This window comes from Saccopteryx bilineata, chromosome 5 (assembly GCF_036850765.1).
Source record: "Saccopteryx bilineata isolate mSacBil1 chromosome 5, mSacBil1_pri_phased_curated, whole genome shotgun sequence".
Lineage (NCBI taxonomy): Eukaryota > Metazoa > Chordata > Mammalia > Chiroptera > Emballonuridae > Saccopteryx > Saccopteryx bilineata.
Genome location: NC_089494.1, coordinates 170,283,590 through 170,304,588, shown reverse-complemented (window position 1 = coordinate 170,304,588; position 20,999 = coordinate 170,283,590). Strand labels below are relative to the sequence as shown.

The following is a 20,999-nucleotide window of genomic DNA, read 5'->3' as shown; positions in this document are numbered from 1 at the left end:
CACCACCGATTTATACAGCATGGTTTAACTTTGTCTCCATTCTTCAAGATATTAACACCTCACTAATATTCAGCAGGTACCTCTATGACACCAGGAGCAACTCCATCCACAGCCCCCTAATTGCTCTCTCCCTGGTTCTGCCCAGAATATTTATGGTGAGTAGCCAGTTATCTCTTCTTTGGCAGCCGGCTCTGCTTTCCTGTCATGTGGAATTGCCTGCATTCACGTTTGCAAACAGAGACTCACTCAAGTGTCACTAAAGGAAGAGGAGGTGGAGCCAACAGGGCTTTAAAAAGGAAAGGGGAGTCATTCTACTTTTCAAAAAGAGAAACTGGGTTTGGGGTGGAATCGGATCCCCATATTTCTTCTTTCGGCTTGATCAAGGATCGTGGTTGGAACTTTCCATCAATTCTTTCCTTTTTCATTCTCTCTCTCTCTAGCCTTTGCCCACTGCTCTCTCTGCCTGTCACAGTGAAGTCAGCTGCAGGCCTCCAGAGTGTGACTGTTAAACTGCGAAATGTGTCATAAGGGTGTCAGGTATTTCTTACTGACTTCTCAAAAACTTAGATAAAGATATCTTTCCCAGAGAGTCCCTTTCAGTCTTCCTCTGGACACCGCCTGGCCTGTCGTTGAAGCAGGAGTTGGAGGGCAACAGCAAAGGAGCCCAGGAAAAGATGCCCCGGGGCCACAGGCCAAGCCGGTTGAGCGCGCCTGGGGTCAGACAGGCGGACCTTGCTATGTTCAAAGTCAAGTGATTTTCTGTTGAGAGTTCGAGCCCATCGGGATCATGCTGCTCTTCCTTGTCATTCTGTTGCCAGTAGTTTTTAAGTTTGGTTTTGTTAGTGTCTCAGCACTCCAGCGCTGGAACTGTCCTGAAGGCTCCACCTCGGGAAATGAGAGTTCTACTTGTGTGGGTAAGTAGTTCTATCAAAAGTAATTCATGTCTTCCTGGAAACTGCCCTCAGCTACCTGTTCATTTTGTTTTGTATAGTTGGGTATATTTTCTGATTTGACTTTGGGTCTGTATATTTGCTTAATTTTTGTCTTCTAATGCTTGTGTTGTTTCTTACAGCTGTTAGAGCAGCTACCAGCTATAAAAATTCTTGGTCCTCAAAACTGTTCTTCCGTGTGTGAACGAGAGTGTTTCACTTTAAACTAGCTGAACATTTCCTTTCATGTCTTCACTCTGACAGTTGATCTGCTTTTATTTGGAAAAGGGAACTAGCGGCACTTTTTTTTTTTTGAAACTGTCTCTACCTAAGGCATAAAGAAAAAAATTTCTCTAATAACTTTGTGGAAAAACTCAGAGGTAGCTGAAAAATCAGTGACAAAATGGTTGAGAATTGGAAACAGACACGACTCTATTATCAATGCCAAGTTTCACCTTACACCTCCTCCCCTTCCTCCCCACTCCTATTTATGAAGATCTGACCCAGCTCCAGGTTTTTAGTAACAGGTGCCTTGTAACTTTCAGAGCTGCTAAGAAATGACAATATGTCACATGCTTCTCTCTGGGTTTTTAACCTAGGAGAAGTGGGAATTTTATTAAATGCATATAGCAATCCTGTTTAAGGGTATTGCCTGAAAAAACAGTTCTCTCTCTCTCTCTCTCTCTCTCTCTCTCTCTCTCACTGTGGATTGATTTCATTTAGCTCTCGATTGAGCCTCCAACCTGCAGCTCAAATAAAGCAGCCGTTTCCATCCATTATAGAACATGAACTACCCTGACATTCCTTTTTTGCTATTTTGTCCTTTTGAGAAGGCATCTGGCTCTCAAAAAGAGGTAAATTTAAAAAAGCATAGTCAAGTTTACAGGAGAGAAATCTCTGGAAGATAGCACAGTAGTGGGAATGAAGAGAAGAGTTCTGAGCCAAACTGCTGACATTGGGCTCCTGCCCGGGATCCCTAAAGAAGGAAGTTACCAGTGAGGAAATCAGGTGCTCCTGCTCCGAATTCAGGACTCTGTCTTCAGGCCGTACTCACTGTAACAGGGAGCAGAACCCCGGGGTGTGGAAAGAAAGCACTAAATTCTCATAATCTCTCTGACCTCGGCACTGGAACATTGCCGCTTTTATGTTACATACCCCATAAAGTCTTCTTGAATGAATGAGTAGTCAGTCTTTCCTTGACCTACTTATCACAGAGTCCTAGTGAATAGCAACAAAGGGTGACTAAAAAGGGGGTGGGTGACTGAAGACCAAAATGACCTCACAAGCCTGTTGCTCAGCTGTTGGGGGCAGAAATAAGAGCTTTTGGACACAGTTGTTCAATTCCCGGGGTGGGTGAATTATCCTGAGAGTAGTTGGCAAGTGATCAGAATTAGGCACTGTCGTTTGCATGGGACATGAGGGGAGATGGTGGGAGCCAGTCAAGAAGCAGAACTTGAGAGAGGGGGGGAAAATCCCACAGAAATGAATTTTTACACATAGCTTTAGAGTCTCAGGGAACAACCCTATTCCTGCCAACAAGTGAACTTCTGCTCCTCGCCCCTCCTGCCCGTGGCTCAGAAGTGCCCTTACATAAGGTGGGGTGCAGCTAATACACTTGACGACCAAGACAAAGACCAGGAGCTAAGGGGACTGTGTCAGAGTGGAAGGAACAAAGGGTTTAGAAGCAAACACACCTCATTTCAAATCTCTACTACCTATTTAATACTTGTTATATTGGAGTATTACAGAGAATAATCACACCTCACCTCCTGACAGGATTGTTGTGGGACCACATGAGATACCTCATGAAATGCACCCAGCACAAGGCTAACAGACTGTGCTCAATAAGTGTCCTCTTGGCTTCACGTCTTGGCCAGATCTCTTTGATCAAATCACACCTTGTGCCTTATTTGAATAGTGCAGTGACATGGCACAGACCTCACATGGTGTGCAATGTCTGGATGCTACTTTGTGACTCTGCCTCTTTGCTCCCTTGATCCTTGCATGTCACTGGTTTAAACCCCCCTATTTTAACTAGTTAACTCGAGCCTCATGTTAACTGATAACTGCCTGGATCACACTCTGTGCCCCCTGCATTTCAGAGGATAGTATTTCTCCTTTCAAAACAGATATGGTGCCATCACCTATTCCTACCATCCAGTTAAATTCTACTTGCCTTAGTTTTTGCCTTGGCATTGAGACAGACCACCTCTGGCCAGCCTGACCCAGCAAAAAGAATGCTTTGAGGTCTGACAAGAGTCAGGTAACTGCAAGGTTGTCACTCATGTGACCGCTAGCCAGACAAACCAAGTGATAACACAGAATTGGGTTTTCTTTTCATTACATTCTTCCTGCTTTTTTTTAATCAACTATTTTGTTAGATTCTATTAAATTGCAATAGGTGAAGAGAGCAATAGAGAGAGAACTACTGGCAAGTGGCTTCTGAACTTTCAAGCTTATTTGCCCTGGAGGAGAAATATCAGTTGAAAAAGGAACTGTTCCTGTTTGCTGGCTGTACCTGCATTATTTATATGAACTTTCTTGGTAAAACAAAGGGTGAAGAAGAAGTCCAGGCCAAGCCTCAGAGGCCTGGCTGTAGGGGGGATCCCCGGCACTAAGTCAGCCACCAGGGAGATCACTTTGAGAAGTAAACAGTGAAGTCACTGATTTCAGTGCTGGCTAAGGCTTGATCAGCTTCCCAGTCATGTGCAAACGAGAGTAATTTCATGATCAGAATCTTTGTTTTTTCAGCCAGAGTATGCAAAATGAAAAAAAAAAAAATGAACTGCAAATAAATTACAGAAATGATTTTTTATGTATACTGTGTCAATGAAAACCACCTTCCAAGTACCCAGTATTTTGTGGTCTTTGAGGGGTAGTAGTAGTGTTTAGTGGTAACTTAAATTTTGGAGAGAGAGGTGGTTTCAAATTTCAGTTTTGCTGCTTGTGAACCATGTGTCTCATTTTTTATTGTAAAATGAAGATAATTAGCCCCTTCTCCTAGGATTGTTATGGTACGTATTAAGAGTATGTTAATGTATTTTTTTCCAGTGCTGGTGGAGCGTGAAAATCACCCATGTCCAGGTTACCACCCAGTCCATCTGGGTCAGAGTCACAGTCTCTTCTGTGAGTGGAATCCAGGCATCATTTTTTTTTGTTACTCTTTCTTGGTGATTCTAAAGGGCATAACGGGCAGCCTGGGTTTAAGACCACTAAGTTAATACATGTAGAGAACATAACACAGAGCTTGGCATATAGTAGCCACTCAGTAAGTCTTGGCCTCTATATTTTTATCATTATTAAAATGATTTTTATTGGTAGTAATAGTATGAATATTTTCTAAATATAGCTTGGTTCCTTGTATAAAATTGAACTATTTCTATATGTGGAAAATACCACATTAAAAAATCTGAGATAGTTTTACAACATTAAAATTGTAGCCAAGATAATCTGAATATTCATAACTTATATTTTGTAACTAGAAGTAATGTTTATTAAAAATACAAAAATACATCAAATTGATTTGAGTAAGTCCCCTTGTGAAACTGCAGCTCCAATGTTTGTCTTTCTGTGACATCAACTGAAAAAAATTCCACTGACTGAAAATTAAATATGGTTGTTAGATTTCTTACCAGTAATAATTTTATTTTGACAACAACAGCAGAAACAAGGCACTTGAAAGTGATCATTTAAATTTTATGTATATTTTTCCTTATGTTTGGAACCAATTTCTCTAAGATTTTTTAAAAGAATTATAAAAGAATGATAAAATAATTTTTTTTTTTTTTTTTGAAGCTAGAAACGGGGAGAGACAGTCAGACAGACTCCCGCATGCGCCCGACCGGGATCCACCCGGCACGCCCACCAGGGGGTGACGCTCTGTCCACCAGGGGGCGATGCTCTGCCCCTCCGGGGCGTCGCTCTGCTGCGACCAGAGCCACTCTAGCGCCTGGGGCAGAGGCCAAGGAGCCATCCCCAGCGCCCCCGCCATCTCTGCTCCAATGGAGCCTCGGCTGCGGGAGGGGAAGAGAGAGACAGAGAGGAAGGAGAGGGGGAGGGGTGGAGAAGCAGATGGGCGCTTCTCTTGTGTGCCCTGGCCGGGAATCGAACCCTGGACTTCTGCACGCCAGGCCGACGCTCTACCACTGAGCCAACCGGCCAGGGCCGATAAAATAATTTTTTAAGTGAATTTATATTTGGGGGTTAGTTGAGAGATTTTCAAATATATGACATTCAAAATGTGACAGTTCTTTGTGTTCAAGGTAGAGCAAATGATTGTTTCCTGCCAAAACTAAATAAATTAATGGTTTGGCTCAAAATTTACCTTCATGAAAATCCATTTGAAATAATTTCTTGTTTAGTATGGATGCTTTTTTTTTTTTTAAATCAGTAGTCTCTAAACTCTATTCCAAGTGAACTTTCTTGCAGTCAGTTAAGTGGTACACACCTGACTTGGGGAGACTGTTCTAGAGACATACTAAAGGGTGGAATAGGTGCTCTGTCCTTCTTAGCTCTCAGCTCGGCCCTTTTCACTCAGGCACGAAGAGATGAGCTAAAGGATCACTTTTTCTTTTTTCAAGTAAAAGGCAGTTCTTCATAGTGAATGACTTTTCTCAGAGTGTATAATGGAAAAAACAAAAATGATTTCAGAGTGTGTATAATGGAAGAAATAACAATGCACTAAGATTCTTCCATAAAGACCTGAAGGAGACACTGCATTCCTAAAGAGTGGCTGGAGTTTCAGAAATTCCAAAGCTCCCTGGCCTGCTGGAGTCACTATATCTCAGAGTTTTTAAATAAAAATGACCTGTGCCTTTACCCTATGTTTTGGGGAAACTCAGTGTGTCTCCCCTAAGATAGAGGCCATGGGAATGGCGACGTGGAAGGGAAGGCTCTTGTGTTCCTGCCAGCCCTTCCTCCTGTCCTCCCGTGCCGCTCCCTTCCCACACTTCAGGACCTCACGTGCGACACCTCCCTGCTTTACTTTTAAAAAGAGCTGGTGCTATGAACCATGAGGGACAGACTTCAACTGAAAGCTGAGGGGGGGGGGGGGAATCCTGGCCACACCTTAATCCAGCATATCAAACAATTAAAACTATTTTTCATTTTTGTTCTTAAAATTTAAGTGATTGTTCACTGTGGAAGACTTACCAGCCCTCCCTCACTCGGGTGCCAGCTTTCTACAACCCTGGCCACTTTGGTGAGGTTGACCTACACCACGCCCTGTTTCCCGGGCCCCCTGATCTGTTTCAGACTACCTACATTCTCACGCAAAACATTTTAGATTTCCTCCTCCTCCTTCAGTACTGTTTTCCTGATCAGATCCTGGGTCGCCTTTTTTTAAATCAAAACAAAACACCTTAAAAATTACTAAATAACATACTGAAGTGTTTTAATAAACAAAAATATTTCTCAGAAGAAACATACTGGCCACAGGTTTTAGACCAAATTTTTCTTTTTTCTCTCCACAGTGGGGGAATGTTAATTTTGAGAAAGAAGCAAATCTTTTGAGGCAAGTCCCAGGTAGTGGGAACTCTGCCTGGAGAGGACATTTTCCTATGTGCTCGGGCTAGGAAGGAATTCCACAGTTGGGGAGTGACTTTTTTTGGCCTAATGGACACAAGTCAGAAGTGATGCAGGACACTGACATCAAAATAGACCCTCATAGGTCTGGTGTTGGCGAGCGAATGTAAGGTATTATATGTGTGATTCTTCTTTCCTTAAAGAAAATATTATTAAAAGTTAGAGATTGATCTTTCTGTGCTGAGGAAAACAAGGAGGCCAGTCCCATGTTTCGGGTGAAATGGTACAACGAGTGGCAGGTAGGAGGGACTGTCTTCTAGAGGCATGTGGTCTCACAGAGGTGGACAGAGGGGATGGAGATCAAATGAGAGGCACCAATGGACAGATGAAGGAGGCAGACTACTTCCCAGTCAGTGGTCAACTTTAAGAGTATCAAATAATTTAGATTGTGAATCAATATTTCTTCTCTCTTATTTTTGTCATTGACTTAATAGATTTCATTGTACTAATTTATTTAGATTGATATATTGTCTTTTAATCCAGATAGTTAAAAACATCAAACAGCCATCATATGAAGTAACAGAAATTTCTTACTTGGAAAATAAGTCTTCTTCTTTTTTCTTTTCTTTTTTTTTTTTTTTTCTTATTAAGTGAGAGGCAGGGAGGCAGAGAGATAGAGAGACAGACTCCTGCACATGCCCTGACTGGGATCTACTAGCAAGCCCCCTACCAGGAGATGCTCTGCCTATCTGGGGCCATTGCTCCATTGCTCAGAAACTGAGCTATTTTAGTGCCTGGGATGAGGATATGGACCCATCCTCAGTGCCTGGGACCAACTTGCTTTATTGGAGCCATGGCTGCAAGAGAGAGAGAGAGAGAGAGAGAGAGAGAGAGAGAGAGAGAGAGAGAGAGAGATATTAGGGGGAGGAGGAGAGGTGGAAAAGCAAATGGTTGCTTTTCCTATGTGCCCTAACCAGGAATCAAACCCAGGATTTCCACATACTGGGCTGACATTCTCCCACTGAGCCGAATGGCCAGGACTGAAAATAAGTGTTCTAAATTCTGTTCAACACTCTTAATTGTTTAGTCACTTTGATTATAGTGGAGAAAGCTAGGGAAGAAACTAGTAACTTTCCAATATGTGTAAATTACCTGATATTTCAGCAATTATTTTAATGAGGTAGTTTTTGTAAACTTGTTTTGAACAAAAAAATTAAAGACTCATTAATTAATCTCAACAGCTGTAAACTACTGCATTGGAGAGCTTTTTCAGGTTTCAAGGTCAGTTTTAAAGAATGTACTTTCCTTCAAGGAATTTCTAAATATTTTTTAAGGAACTCTCAAATCCTATGAAGCAGCTTAATGTTGAATTTAGTTTTAGTTATTATGTCAAATTTAAAAAAATCTTAAAGTTAGGGGAACAAAATGTTGGTTTTATTATGTTATAGTTTTAGTGTTAGAATTAGAATTAATTTTAAGAAAGGACCAGGAACTGACCAGGCAGTGGATAGAGCGTCAGACTGGGATGAGGAGGACCCATGTTTGAGGTCACCAGCTTGAGTGTGGGCTCATCTGGTTTGAGCAAGGCTCACCAGCTTGAGCCCAAGGTCACTGGTTTGAGCAAGGAATCACTCAGTCTGCTGTAGCTCCCGGTCAAGACACATATGAGAAAGCAGTCAATGAACAACTAAGGAGCCACAATGAAGAATTGATGTTTCCCATCTCTCTCCCTTCCTGTCTGTCTGTCCCTATCTGTTTCTCTCTCTGACTCTGTCTCTGTCTCAAACACACACATACACACACACACACACACACACACACACACACACACACACACAAACAAATAAATAAATAAGGACCAGGAACAACAAACAACAAAATCTTTGACAATTGGAACATAAGTGTCCCCATTGTCTGTTTCTTTCTTGCTTTCAGGTCAATACTTTTATCAAGAATGATAACACTACTCACCATGAAGAAAGTATTACCTGGATATTAGGTGAACCCAGAATGCAGGTTGATTTTGTAGAGATTCTTTATTAACAATAATGTTAATAAATAATGGCTTTGCACACCACCACCTCAGTCTCATCCCCAGCTGTTGCATTTGCTGGGGCCCACAACAAGACGGTGACTGAGAACTGGACCTTGAAGGATTAGTAATGTTTTTTTCAGGTGTAGAGAAAGAAAAAAAAATTACACTAAATAGAAGGGACCTTTACACTTCTCGAAATATCTTGCTATATCTAAAAAGACCTTTTTATTTTATTTTATATGGCCAATGTTAATAACCTTCAAAAGCAATTTTGGAATAACAGATGTAAATGTCTTTCCTTATGAGTTTTTTCCCTTAACACCATCATTCAAAGCTTGCCTTTGATGCTGGAAATTAGCTAATGTATAGAAACTTCACTCATTTTAGTCAAGTATGAGGCAGACTCTTCTGTCCTCATCACCTCTTGAACTTCTTTTTAAGCCGGGAGTTCAAATTGGTGTGTGAATCTGTTTTCACTTTTGACCTTGATTTTCTGATTCTCCGAAAGTTGGCCAACCGTACTAATGTCTCACAGTGTCCGGGTTTTCCAAGTATTTCCCAAGAAACTTAGTACACTGGAACTTGTGTGAGCGTGAAGGTGTTTGAGAACCGCAGACTTCTGTGACAGTGACTCATACCATACACTGATTTATTTGCAGAGCCCCCTCTCAGTGGCAGGATAGAAGAGGCCTTTCAGAGAAGAGGCCTGCCTTCTTGCCAGAGCAGCCTGTCATAGTGATAGCCTATTATAGGTCAGCTTTGTGTATAGTAAGTGGATCTCATCATGAGTTAGCTTTTTTTTTCCCCCTGTGGGTAGATGGTTGCTAGGATACAGACAGTTCTAGCAACATCATGGCAGCTGCCTTGTTCTTCAGCGCATGGTGTGCCAGTGGAGAAACAGTGATTTATTTCATTCACTTCAACACTCCTAGTTAAAATTGCTAAATCTTGAAGAAGGATCTTTCTTCTTCCAAAGACTCCATCCTTGTGTAAACAGATCAAAAAAGGAAGGTCAATCAAACTCCACAGTGTCATTAACATATGGTTGTTGACACCAACCCTGTGTATTTTGGGTCCTTCCTTCTGACATTTAAAAACATGCCCAGAGACAGAAGCTACCAGGGATCCCCTGGTGTTTGCCTCCCTCTGAAGCATACAATTACTTTGTTCTGCAGTTTTCAGTACAAAGGAATTTACACTCTACTTGTGCAGGAAACTTGCAAAGTTTACTGCATTTAATGTCAATTTACCTACTATGTGGAAATGTGTGTCTTTTTAATTTAAGCAACATTGCTGAGAATTTTAAAAACTCCAAGTCAATCACAAAGTTTAGGTTTGAAAACAGATCTGAAAGTTCAACGAAAACTTTTATATTTCTTGAATGTTCTAATGAATCATGGTGAAGTTACATGTAAGAGGGGAAAAAAAAGATGTATGACAAAAATTTCCATGTAGAATCTCAATGTATTTAAAAAAGCACCCAACAATGTCCAAGAGAGAATGATATTAATATACAGCGGTGGGAAAAGGTAGGTTAATAATGATAAAAAATTATAATAAATAAAAAATTAATAAATAATAATACAAGAATAAACTGTGTTTCTTGTATTCAGAACTGTAAGCCTACTTTAGCCTACCTCTCTTACCTTCTGGAACAGAAAGCTAACCAGAAGCACACTGGGAATGGGTGCCCCTCTTCAACAGGAGCTATGTTGATGCATATGAAATGACCAGATTTTAGTACTTCCAGCAGACAGGATGAAATGCTATTATTGAATAAAAGAAATTTTAAACAGAATAAATTGTGATTTTCACTTTAGATAAGTGGACTGATCTTGTCGCAGGGAAAAGTGGAACAATTTTTGACAAGTAGTTCTAGTGTCTCACTTGCTTGTGACCTTAACTTTGCATGAAAGTTTTCTCCCCCTTATTCAATATACTGTGCCTAGCAGATTGTGCTAGGCCTTAGCTTTTGAAACTAATAGGGTCCAATTATATAGCTGATATGAGCTGCTAGTATTGATACTTACCTCATAGGATTGGTATAAAGACTAAATAAATTAATTCATATAAGGTGCTTAGAATCTTACCTGATATAGGGAGTTTCCAGTAAATAGTAACTATTACTCTCTAGCAAATTCTACAAGTTGAGATATTAATGACACCTTTGCTTTGTGTTATTTTTCTAATCCTATTTTTTAAATTTTCATTGATACTTAGAGAAATCTAAAGTTGGTTTCTTGGGATAAGTCACCAAGTCCGAACAATCATGTTATTCAGGGTGTTCTCTGTGACTTGTTTTTTTTTTCTTCTTTTTAATTGAGAGGTGGGGGGAAGAGAGACGGTCTCCTGCATGCACCCCTGATGGAGATCTACCAGGCAAGCCCCCTATGGTGTGTTGCTCAGTAATTGAGCTATTTTTAGCTCCTGAGACAGGCCACGAAGCCATCCTCAGCACTGGGGCCAACTCCCTGGAATCAATTGAGCCTAGGCTTAAGGAAGGAGGAAGAGAAAGAGAGAGAGAAAGAGAGAGAGAGAATGAGAGAAAGAGAGAAGAGGGAGGGGTGGAGAAGCAGATGGGTGCTTCTCCTGTGTGCCCTGACTGGGAATCAAACACTCCGGGCTGATGCTCTACCACTGAGCCAACCTGCCAGGGACTCTACGACTTGTTATTATCCTTTTTTGGGGGGGGGAGCAGGAAGCATCAACTCCCATATGTGCCTTGACCAGGCAAGCCCAGGGTTTTGAACCGGCGACCTCAGCATTCCAGGTCAATGTTTTAACCACTGTGCCACTACAGGTCAGGCCTATTATTATCCTTTATGATAAACTGTGGCATAAAATCTTCAATTATTGATTTTTTCAACATAATTATTCATTTTTATTTGTTTTTTAATTTGTTCATTTAAGGGAGAGAGGAAAGATAGAAACATTGGTTTGTTTTTCCATTTATACATTCATTAGTTTATTTTTGTATGTGCCTTACTGGGGATTGAACCTACAACTTTGGTATATTGGGACAATGCTCTAACCAACTGAACACCTGGCCAGGGCAGTAATTATTTTTAGTATTTGTCACACTTGTTCTCAACATTTTAAGAAAATTTTATGGAGTAGTTTTTTCTATATTTATATTGTTATTTGTATCATGCAGCTGGGGCACAGAATTCAGCACTGATCAGGGTAGGACCAATAAGAACAATGGAATTGCCTGACTGATGGTGGCACAGTGGGTAGAGCATGACCTGTGGTGCTGAGGTCTCAGGTTTGAACCCCCGAGGTTGCTGGCTTGAGCATGGACTCATCAACCATAAACGCAGGCTCACCAGCTTGAGTGCACAATCTTCTGCGTGAGTGTGGAATCACCAACATGATCCCAAAGTTGCTGGCTTGAACCCAAAGGTCACACTGCCTTGAAAGCCAAGGTCACTGGCTTGAGTAAGGGGTCACTGGTTCAGCTGGAGCCCCCCATAAAGGCACATATGAGGAGCAATCAATGAACAACGAAAGTGCCGCAACAATGAGTTGATGCTACTCATCTCTCTCTCTGTCTCTCTCTCTCTCTCTCTTTCTTGTACAAGCTAAAAAAGAAAAAAAGATTTGGGTTCAGAAAACATCCAGACTCCAAAAATTCTTAATTTTTGTTTTTGTTTACTTATCTAAGAACACTCCGGATGTGGTATTTATGGATAAATATTCATTTTTTTAGCCTTTCACTTTAAGAACCATTATTTAGCCTGACCAGGAAGTGGCACAGTGGATAGAGCGACAGTTTGACAGTTTGCTGGCTTGAGCATGAGATTATGGACATGACCCTAGGGGTTGCTGGCTTGAAGCCCAAGGTCGCTGGCTTGAGCCCAAGGTTGCTGGCTTGAGCAAGAGGTCACTCGCTCTGCTGTAGCCCCCACCCCCGTCAAGGCACATGTGAGAAAGCAATCAATGAACAACTAAAGAGACTAAGGAGACACAATGAAGAATTGATGCTTCTCATCTCTCTCTCTTCCTACCTGTCTGTCCCTATCTGTCTCTCTTTCTGTCTCTGTCAGAAAAAAATAGAAACATTATTTAGTTAGTAAAAGGAAAAGATAACTGTGTTAATTACAAATAAAATTCACAACCAAATTTTGAACCTTTAAGAAATTATTTCCAGATTTAATTTTTTAGACTTCCTTCAGAGAGTTGAGCTTCTATTTACTTTTTATTTAAAAATTTTTAAAATTGATTTTATCAAGAGAAAAAGGGAGACAGAAGGAGAGACAGAAACATATATCTGTTCCTGTATGTGTCCTGACTAGGGATCAAACTGACGACCACTGCCCTTCAGGACAAAACTCTAACCAGCCAAGCTATCCAGCCAGGGCAAAACAAAAATGAAGCTTTTAGTGTCACTTGGAAGGGATTTTGTTTTACATTATTGTTTTATTTCCTTTAGCAGAGATCATATTGACCCTATTGATTTGGTATTTGAAGTTTAGAAAAACAGAGAAATGGAAACATTTCACAGAAAATAGAGGTTCGACTACATAACATCTATTAATGAATTTGCATAAGCTTAGGCTTCTTTACAAAGTGTCGCAAACAAAGAAACTATTGACTTTTGTAAGACAGGAAAGATAGGAATTAAGTTGGTAAATGGTAAAATAGAAAAAACCTTCAAGACATCTAACCCAAATGCCTCCTGTTACAGATGACAGGCTGAGATCCAGGGAGATGAAGTAAATCATCAGGTTCCTGGCAGACCTGAAGCTCAGGACCACAGACTCTTTTTTTTTTACAAAATTTACCACACACAGGCCGCCTTCCATGATGGACAAAAGCCCACCAATGTAATGATTAGTTCTTCCAACCAAAAAGTATTAATAATATTAAGTTGGGCAAGTCTCTTAAATCTAGTTCTTTATGTTGAAAGCACTTGTAAGTAGGACTGAGATTTCCTTTTATGTAAATTACACCAGTGTAGTAATACAAATCACTTAAACAAATTTCATTCGACATCAGTTATGTGTTAGGACCGACAGTGGGGACATTGCTGTCTCACACACCATGGTGTCCTGAAGGGGCCGAGAGGTTCCCAGCTGAGAGGCCCAAGTGTGGGGTCTGCTGCAATTTACCCGATGATTATGAACTGTACTAGTTGGGTTTATCAAAACTAACTCTTACAAAATCCAAAAAGTGGCTTAAAACCTTCTTACAAAGGAACTAAAGATTGCAGCTAATAATGCAAGCCCAGCCTGACCTGTGGTGGCACAGTGGATAAAGTGTTGACCTGGAATGCTGAGGTCGCCAGTTCAAAACCCTGGGCTTGCCCGGTCAAGGCACATATGGGAGTTGATGCTTCCTGCTCCTCCCCACTCTTTTCTCTCTCTCTCTCTCTCTCTCTCTCTCTCTCTCTCTCTCTCTTCTCTAAAATGAATAAATAAATAAATAAAATAATAACAAACCCCCCCCCCAAATTCTCTAAAAGAAAAAATAATAATAATGCAAGCCCAGGAGAACAATGAGGGAAGGGCAGCACTGACCTTATCATATGCCTCAAATAAGCAATTGTTGACTGCATAAGAGGTAAAAACAATGTCAATCGCTTTAGAGTTGACAAAAAATAAGAAAAAATTTACAAGAGGACAGGCTTAAAAATGGATTTATGTTTATTATTAGTAGTAATGAATCTTACAGCAAGTTTTAAAATTGGCCTCCAAATGTTAGTTAATGGCAATGTGAAGCCATTAAGACAAGCAAGCTGTTAAAAATTAAGTATCCAGAATGTGAAAACAACTCTTATGATTTTTAAAGTTGTGTTCAAAGTTATGACATTTAAGACTACAGTTACTACCATTAAAAATTAGAACCCTCATTTGAGGTTTCTGAAATTATAGCAAAATTGGAAAGCCTTGCACTATTAACCAACTATGTGTTCCTCCTGCTTCCTGTTGTGGTGAAACATAGCTAAAAGGAAAAAATATATATGGAAAACCACATGACAACAGATTAAAATGTGTTCTTTTGTCAGCAAATTACTGTTGAAAACTTCACAGAAAGCATTACTGAAATTGTGAAGAAATAGTATTAGGAAACTTGCACAGCTGGGTGAAAGTGAAGGTGTTTCTCATAAGCTCAGTTTATGTTATTTTCCAGAAACTAATAGTTAATATTAATGAGAGGTCACTATATGTAAGAAAAAATTCTAAGCACTTGGTATGAATTAATTTATTTAGTCTTCATAATAATCCTATGAAGTGCTATCTCCATTCTATTTATTTATTTATTTATTTACTTAGCAAGAGAGAGACAGACAGACAGACAGGAAGGGAGAGAGATGAGAAACATCAACTCATAGTTGTGTTACTTTTAGTTGTTCATCAGTTGGTTCTCATACATGCCTTGACCGTGGGACTCCAGCCCAGCCAGTGATTCCTTGCTCAAGCCAGTGACCTGGGCTCAGGCCAGCAACCATGGGATCATGTTGATGACTTCATGATCAAGCTGGTGTGCCCACACTCAACCTGCAACCCCATGGTTTTAAACCTGAGACCTCAGTGTCCTAGGTCCAGGTCAGCGTTCTATCCACTGTGCCACCACAGGTCAGGCTCATCTTCATTTTAAAGATGAAGAAACGGATGTACAGAGAGGTTAACTAATGAGCTGAAGGTCTGTAGGGTAAGAAAAAAATTTTCTCCTTTTCTCCTTTGGTTCACCTGAGTGGTTGAGTAATAAAATTGACATGAGACAGATTTGTAAGAGAAAATCAAATTTAATTGCATGTCAGTGGGAACCCTGCATACGTGAGAGGTTTAAGTCAGAAAGGTAAAATGAAATATCTGACATTCTGAACTAGGGATGGGTAAGTCACCTTGGGGCCTCAGAGGGTAATTGCATGATGATAAACAGATGTTCAGTAATTAGTAGTTTGCCCTGACACATAGAATGGTCAAAAAAATATTATCTCTGATAATCTCTTATTATGGGCAATGCCCCTGATTCAAAATTTTCTCGGTAGTTAAGAGGAAACAATTTCCCTGGAGCCTGCAGGGTTTCGGTTGCCTTTAGCTAAAAAATAATCTGTGTACGATAGAGGCACATTGTGGGGTGACTGGTTTTGAATCTCTCCAGTCACTCAGCTAATAAGTAGCAAAGCCAGTAAAGAGTCAAGAAGGGTACTCAGTGTCCAGTGCTAGTGATCTTAGTCACTCTTGTGTTCGCGCGTGGTATTTTTTTATTAGCTAATAGAAACAAAGTATATCAGGAAGAAATTTTCTCTGTGGTCAGTGACTTCTTTACATATTAACAAATGTATTATGAAAAGAAAAATAGTGCCAGTGGTGATAGAGCCACTGCATTTGCTGAAACATCCACAGAAAGTGTTCTTGTGTGAGATCACAGTGGGCTGCACCTGTGTAGGGAACCAGTGCAGGAGGGAAGTGGGAACTGGAATTGCACATTAAAAAATAAAAAAAAAAAGAAAGAAGAAACTGGAATTGCACAGAGTGCAATGGGATATTTAGATATCATTATTCCTATAAAAACAAGAATAGACTAAATTCTTTTTTCATTTATTTTTTTTATTTTTTTATTCAGTGAGAAGAAGGGAGGCAGAAACAGACACCCACATGTGCCCTGACTGGGATCCACCCCACAAGCCTACTAGTGGTTGTTGCTCTGTTGCTCACCAACCAAGCCCTTCTTATTTCCTGAGGAGGAGGCCATGGAGCCATCCTTAGTGCCAACAGCCAACTTGCTCCAATGGAGCCATGGCTGCAGAAGGGGAAGAGAGAGAGAGAGGGAGAGAAGTGAGACGGGGAGGGGTGGAGAAGCAGATAGTGCTTCTACTGGGTGCCCGGGCTGGGAATCGAACCCAGAACACCCACATGCTGGGCTGATGCTCTACCACTGAGCCAGTCAGCCAAGACTTAGACTAGATTTTTTACAATACATTATACTGGATGTGGAATAACCATGAAAATATTGTCCCACATACTTCCCCCAGAGTATCTGGAATCAAAGTACTTAAAAGAACAATTAAATGTTACAAAATTTTCTTTTCTTTTTTCTTTTTCCGAAGTCAGAAGGGGGGTGGGGGGGGGGAAGAGGCAGACAGACAGACTCCCGCATCTACCCCACAGAGATCCATGTGGCATGCCCACTAGGGGGCTATGCTTAGCCCATCTGGGGTGTTGCTCTGTTGCAACCAGAGCCATTCTAGAGCCTGAGGTGAAGGCCTTGGAGCCATCCTCAGTGCCTGGGCCAACTTTGCTCCAATGTAGCCTTGGCTGCAGGAGGGGAAGAGAGAGAGAGAAAGGAGAGGGGGAGAGGTGGAGAAACAGATGGGCGCTTCTCCTGTGTGCCCAGGCCAGAAATCAAACCTGGGACTTGACACGCCAGGCCGACGCTCTACTGCTGAGCTAACTGATCAGGGCCACAAAGCTTTCTTTTTTTAAAAAAAGAAGTGTTTCAACTTTTTGTATCTTTTCTGGATAATGAATAGGTGTCACTATTACACTACTCAAAAAATAACTAGAACAACAGAATTTTCTCCAAGTTAAAAGTGACATTCTGACAATGAGTAAGGAGTGAGAAAAATAACTGCTGATTGTAAGAAATTTGTGTATGAGCCCTGGCTGTGTAGATCAGTTGGTTAGAGCATCAATCTGATTTGCCAAGGTTGTGGATTCAATCTCTGGTTAGGGCACATGCAAGAACCAACCAATGAATGCATAAATAAGTGGAACAACAAACTGATGTCTCTCTCCCGTTCCTCTCTCTCTAAAGTCAATAAGTAAAATTTTAAAAATTAAAGAAAAGCAATTTGTGTGTCAAGAGAACAGTTCAGAACAGGTGTGGGAAATGTTTTCATTGTTATGAGATTAGGTTGTTTAAAAAAGTTAACATGTCACCTATTAAAAAGTCTCATGTCTTCAATAAAAAAACCCTATTAATAGAATTTTCCAAACTATTTTTAAAACTTTCAAAAAAAATATTTTTGTCTCATTTAGTCTATTTTTAAAAAATATATAAAATACAAGACCTTATGGTTAGTTTGCATTTACTTGATTGAAATCTAAGGTGATAGACATTTGCTAGTGTCTAATTTAACAAAATTTGTGAATAGTAGATGGATGTAATTAAAAAGTATATTTTGTGATTTTTGTACATACTGCCAGTGAGGCATTTTTAAATTTGATACAGATATAATTGAGATATCTTTTTTGTTTATTATATCCATCCAATACTAAATATCAAAACATATGGAACTTTCAACCAAATTTTTGAATTGCTATGTCAAATTCAATCTTTTCAATAAATAAAAACTAATCAGAAGGTAGTGCAAAATCTCAATTTTTGACATGCAGAGGGACTTTTGGGCCTGTAGGACATGTTTAACTGGACATATCCAGCAGAGAGTGGAGAATATAGTGGCAAAACACAGAAGATAGATCTCTGAGTCATGTGTTTGTGTGTGTGTGTGTGTGTGTGTGTGTGTGTGTGTGTGTGTAACATCTGGAAAAACTGACCTAATATTTTAAGGTTGGTAAAAGTATTTTAGCCTGGTAGCAATAGTCTTTAAATAAAATTGAGCATAATTTTTAACGACAAGTTGAGGGATATTTAGACTTTTTTTTTTAAGATGAAAAATTACTTGTAGCACAGGAACCTTAAAACATGGCTTACTGTTTTGCAAAACTACATTATTATTAGTTTTTTCAAAAAATTATAGTGAACTGTGGTATCAGCCAAGAGGTAGACACGTAAATTAATGAAATGGACTAAAGTGTTCAGAAAAGGACTTATACAAATATGATCATTTGATCTTTGATGAAGGTACAAAAGCAATTCAATGGAGAAGGAATAGTCTTTTCAATAAATGATGTCGGATTAATTAGACATCTATTAACAAAGTAACAAACCTCAATCTAAACTACACACCATATACAAAGATTGATTCAAAATCTTTCATAGATCTAGTTGAAGATGTAAAATTATAAAACTTATAGAAGAAAACACAAGAAAAGTCTGTGTCCTGGGTTAAGTAAGAAGTTCTCATGAACGACACCAAAAGCATGGTATACAAAAAAATTGATAAATTGTACTTCATTAAAATTAAAATTTTTGCTCTGTCAAAGTCAATGTCAAGAGGATGAAAAGACATGCTGCATGTTGGAAGAAATATTTGTAAATTACATATCTGATAAAGGACTTGTATCCAAAATATATTTTAAAAAATCTTTTCAAATGCAACAAAAAAATAAATAACCTAATTAAAAGTGGGCGAAGGATTCAAACACATACTTCACCAAAGAGTATATAAGGCTGGTAAATAAGTCTAGGAAATAATGCTGAACATCATTAACTGTTCTAGGCTGAATATGGACCCCAAATATGTTTACGTTTTAGTTTCTAGAAGCTATCAATGGTACCTTACATGACAAAATAGATTTCCCAAATGAGATCTGAGATGGGATGATTATCTAGGTGGATCCTAAATGTTCCTATAAGAGGGAGGCAATAACATCAAAGGAGGAAGAAGCCGAGGGAAGCAGAGGGAGATTGGAAGATGATACTCAGCTGGCTTTGGAGATGGAGAAAGGGGCCATGAGTTAAGGAATGCGAGGAATACGTTATGTTTGGGATACAATATATCATGGAATTACATATAAAAATCTCCAGGTGATGTAATTATAGGAATCCATTCAAAGGTACCTGCTTTCTTTTTTTTCTTTGTTTTTCTTTTTTAAGTGAGAAGAGGGCAGATAGTGAGACAGACTGCCGCATGCACTCTGACTGGGATCCACCAGGCAATTGAAACTTGAATCTATCCAGCTATCTTTAGCACCTGAGGCTGATGCATGGACCAACTGGCTATCCTCAGTATCCAGGGCTGATTCAAACCAATTGAGCCACTGGCTGTGGGAGGAGAAGAAGGAGAGAAGGGGGAGAGGGAGAGGAAGAGAAGCATGTGGTCACTTCTCATGTGTGCCCTGACTATGGCTCGAATCTGGGATGTCCACATGCCAGGCTGACACTCTATCCACTGAGCCAACTGGCCAGGGTGGGACCTGCTTTCTAATCAGTTCCCGGAACATGAGTGTAGAAAGTCCGGCCTTATGCCAAACCTTCATAAAACAATGTTTTCTGAGGTGGATTCTTTGACACAGTTGAACTATAAGATATTAAATAGTAAGAGCTCCACGTGCTTAAAAGCTAGAATCTGTGATCAGAAAAACATTACTTTAAACCCCTACTTTGTTATTTATTGTCCATGTAATTATAGTAATTAACTGCTCTAAATTCCAGTTTCTTCTGTAAAATGAAGATGTTGAGAGCCCCTATCTCATATGGTGTGACTCAGTGAAATGAAATAATGCATGACCCCAGAGACAACACACAGATGTTGGCTATTACTCTTGTGATATTGTTCACCACCCATCTTTTTTTTTTTTTTTTTTTTTTTTTTTTGGTATTTTTCTGAAGCTGGAAATGGGGAGAGACAGTCAGACAGACTCCCGCATGCGCCCGACCGGGATCCACCTGGCACGCCCACCAGGGGGTGACGCTCTGCCCCTCCAGGGCGTCGCTCTGTTGCCACCAGAGCCACTCTAGTGCCTGGGGCAGAGGCCAAGGAGCCATCCCCAGCGCCCGGGCCATCTTTGCTCCAATTCAGCCTCGCCTTGGGAGGGGGAAGAGAAAGACAGAGAGGAAGGAGAGGGGGAGGGGTGGAGAAGCAGATGGGCGCTTCTCCTGTGTGCCCTGGCCGGGAATCGAACCCGGGACTTCTGCACGCCAGGCTGACGCTCTACCACTGAGCCAACCGGCCAAGGCCACCACCCATCTTCTTAAAGAATCAAAATGTGTACAGGGGTCCTTGGGTTATGACACAGTTCCATTCCTACAACAGTGACATAACCCAAATTTTGGTGTAAGTTGAAATACACCATAGCCTAAGTCACTTACCTATCCTAACACAGTTATAAAATCATAATCTAGAACATAAAAACACAACTAAGCCACAGGAAAAGGAAAAGGACATACATATATGGTATACTGTACACTGTTCTGTAGTAACAGAAAAAATGACAAAAAAATGAGTGTAAAAAGAAAGTATGATGCTAACATGGCCCAGCATGTGGAGGTCCCAGGTTCAATTAACTGCCAGGGCACACAGAAGAAGCACCCATCCACTTCTCCACCCTCCCCCTCTCCTTTCTCTTTATCTCTCTTTTCTTCTCCTGCAGCCAAGGTTCCGTTGGAGCAAAGTTGGCTGGGGCACTAAGGATGGTTCCATGGCCTCTGCCTCAGGCACTAGAATGGCTCCAGTTACAACGAAGCAGGAACACCCCAGATGGGCAGAGCATTGCCCCCTGGTGGGCATGCCAGGTGGATCCTGGTTGGGTGCATGCGGAGTCTGTCTCTTTGCCTCCCACTTCTCACTTCAGAAACAAAAAGAAAAGCACCACACTAACAATGTAAGCCGAAACACTCGTCTCAATTTCTTAAAGTTTTTATGGGAGTGAGCTTCGTAA

General features: G+C 40.4%; 1 protein-coding gene across 3 annotated transcripts in view; it reads left to right on the top strand.

Annotated features, from left to right (window-relative positions):
- Positions 1 to 314: 314 nt before the first annotated feature.
- EGF (epidermal growth factor) overlaps positions 315 to 20,999 on the top strand; it is a 110,853-nt gene continuing 90,168 nt past the window's right edge. For 2 of the 3 annotated variants that reach the window (XR_010731938.1, XM_066280430.1), the window contains exons 1-2: positions 315 to 914; positions 3,981 to 4,055. Coding sequence is in view for 2 of the 3 variants with exons in the window: in XM_066280430.1 (XP_066136527.1) it covers positions 788 to 914; positions 3,981 to 4,055 (202 nt within the window). In the remaining variant the exon portion in view is untranslated. The remainder of the gene's footprint in view (positions 915 to 3,980; positions 4,056 to 20,999) is intronic. The other variant, XM_066280431.1, reaches the window with a different exon arrangement.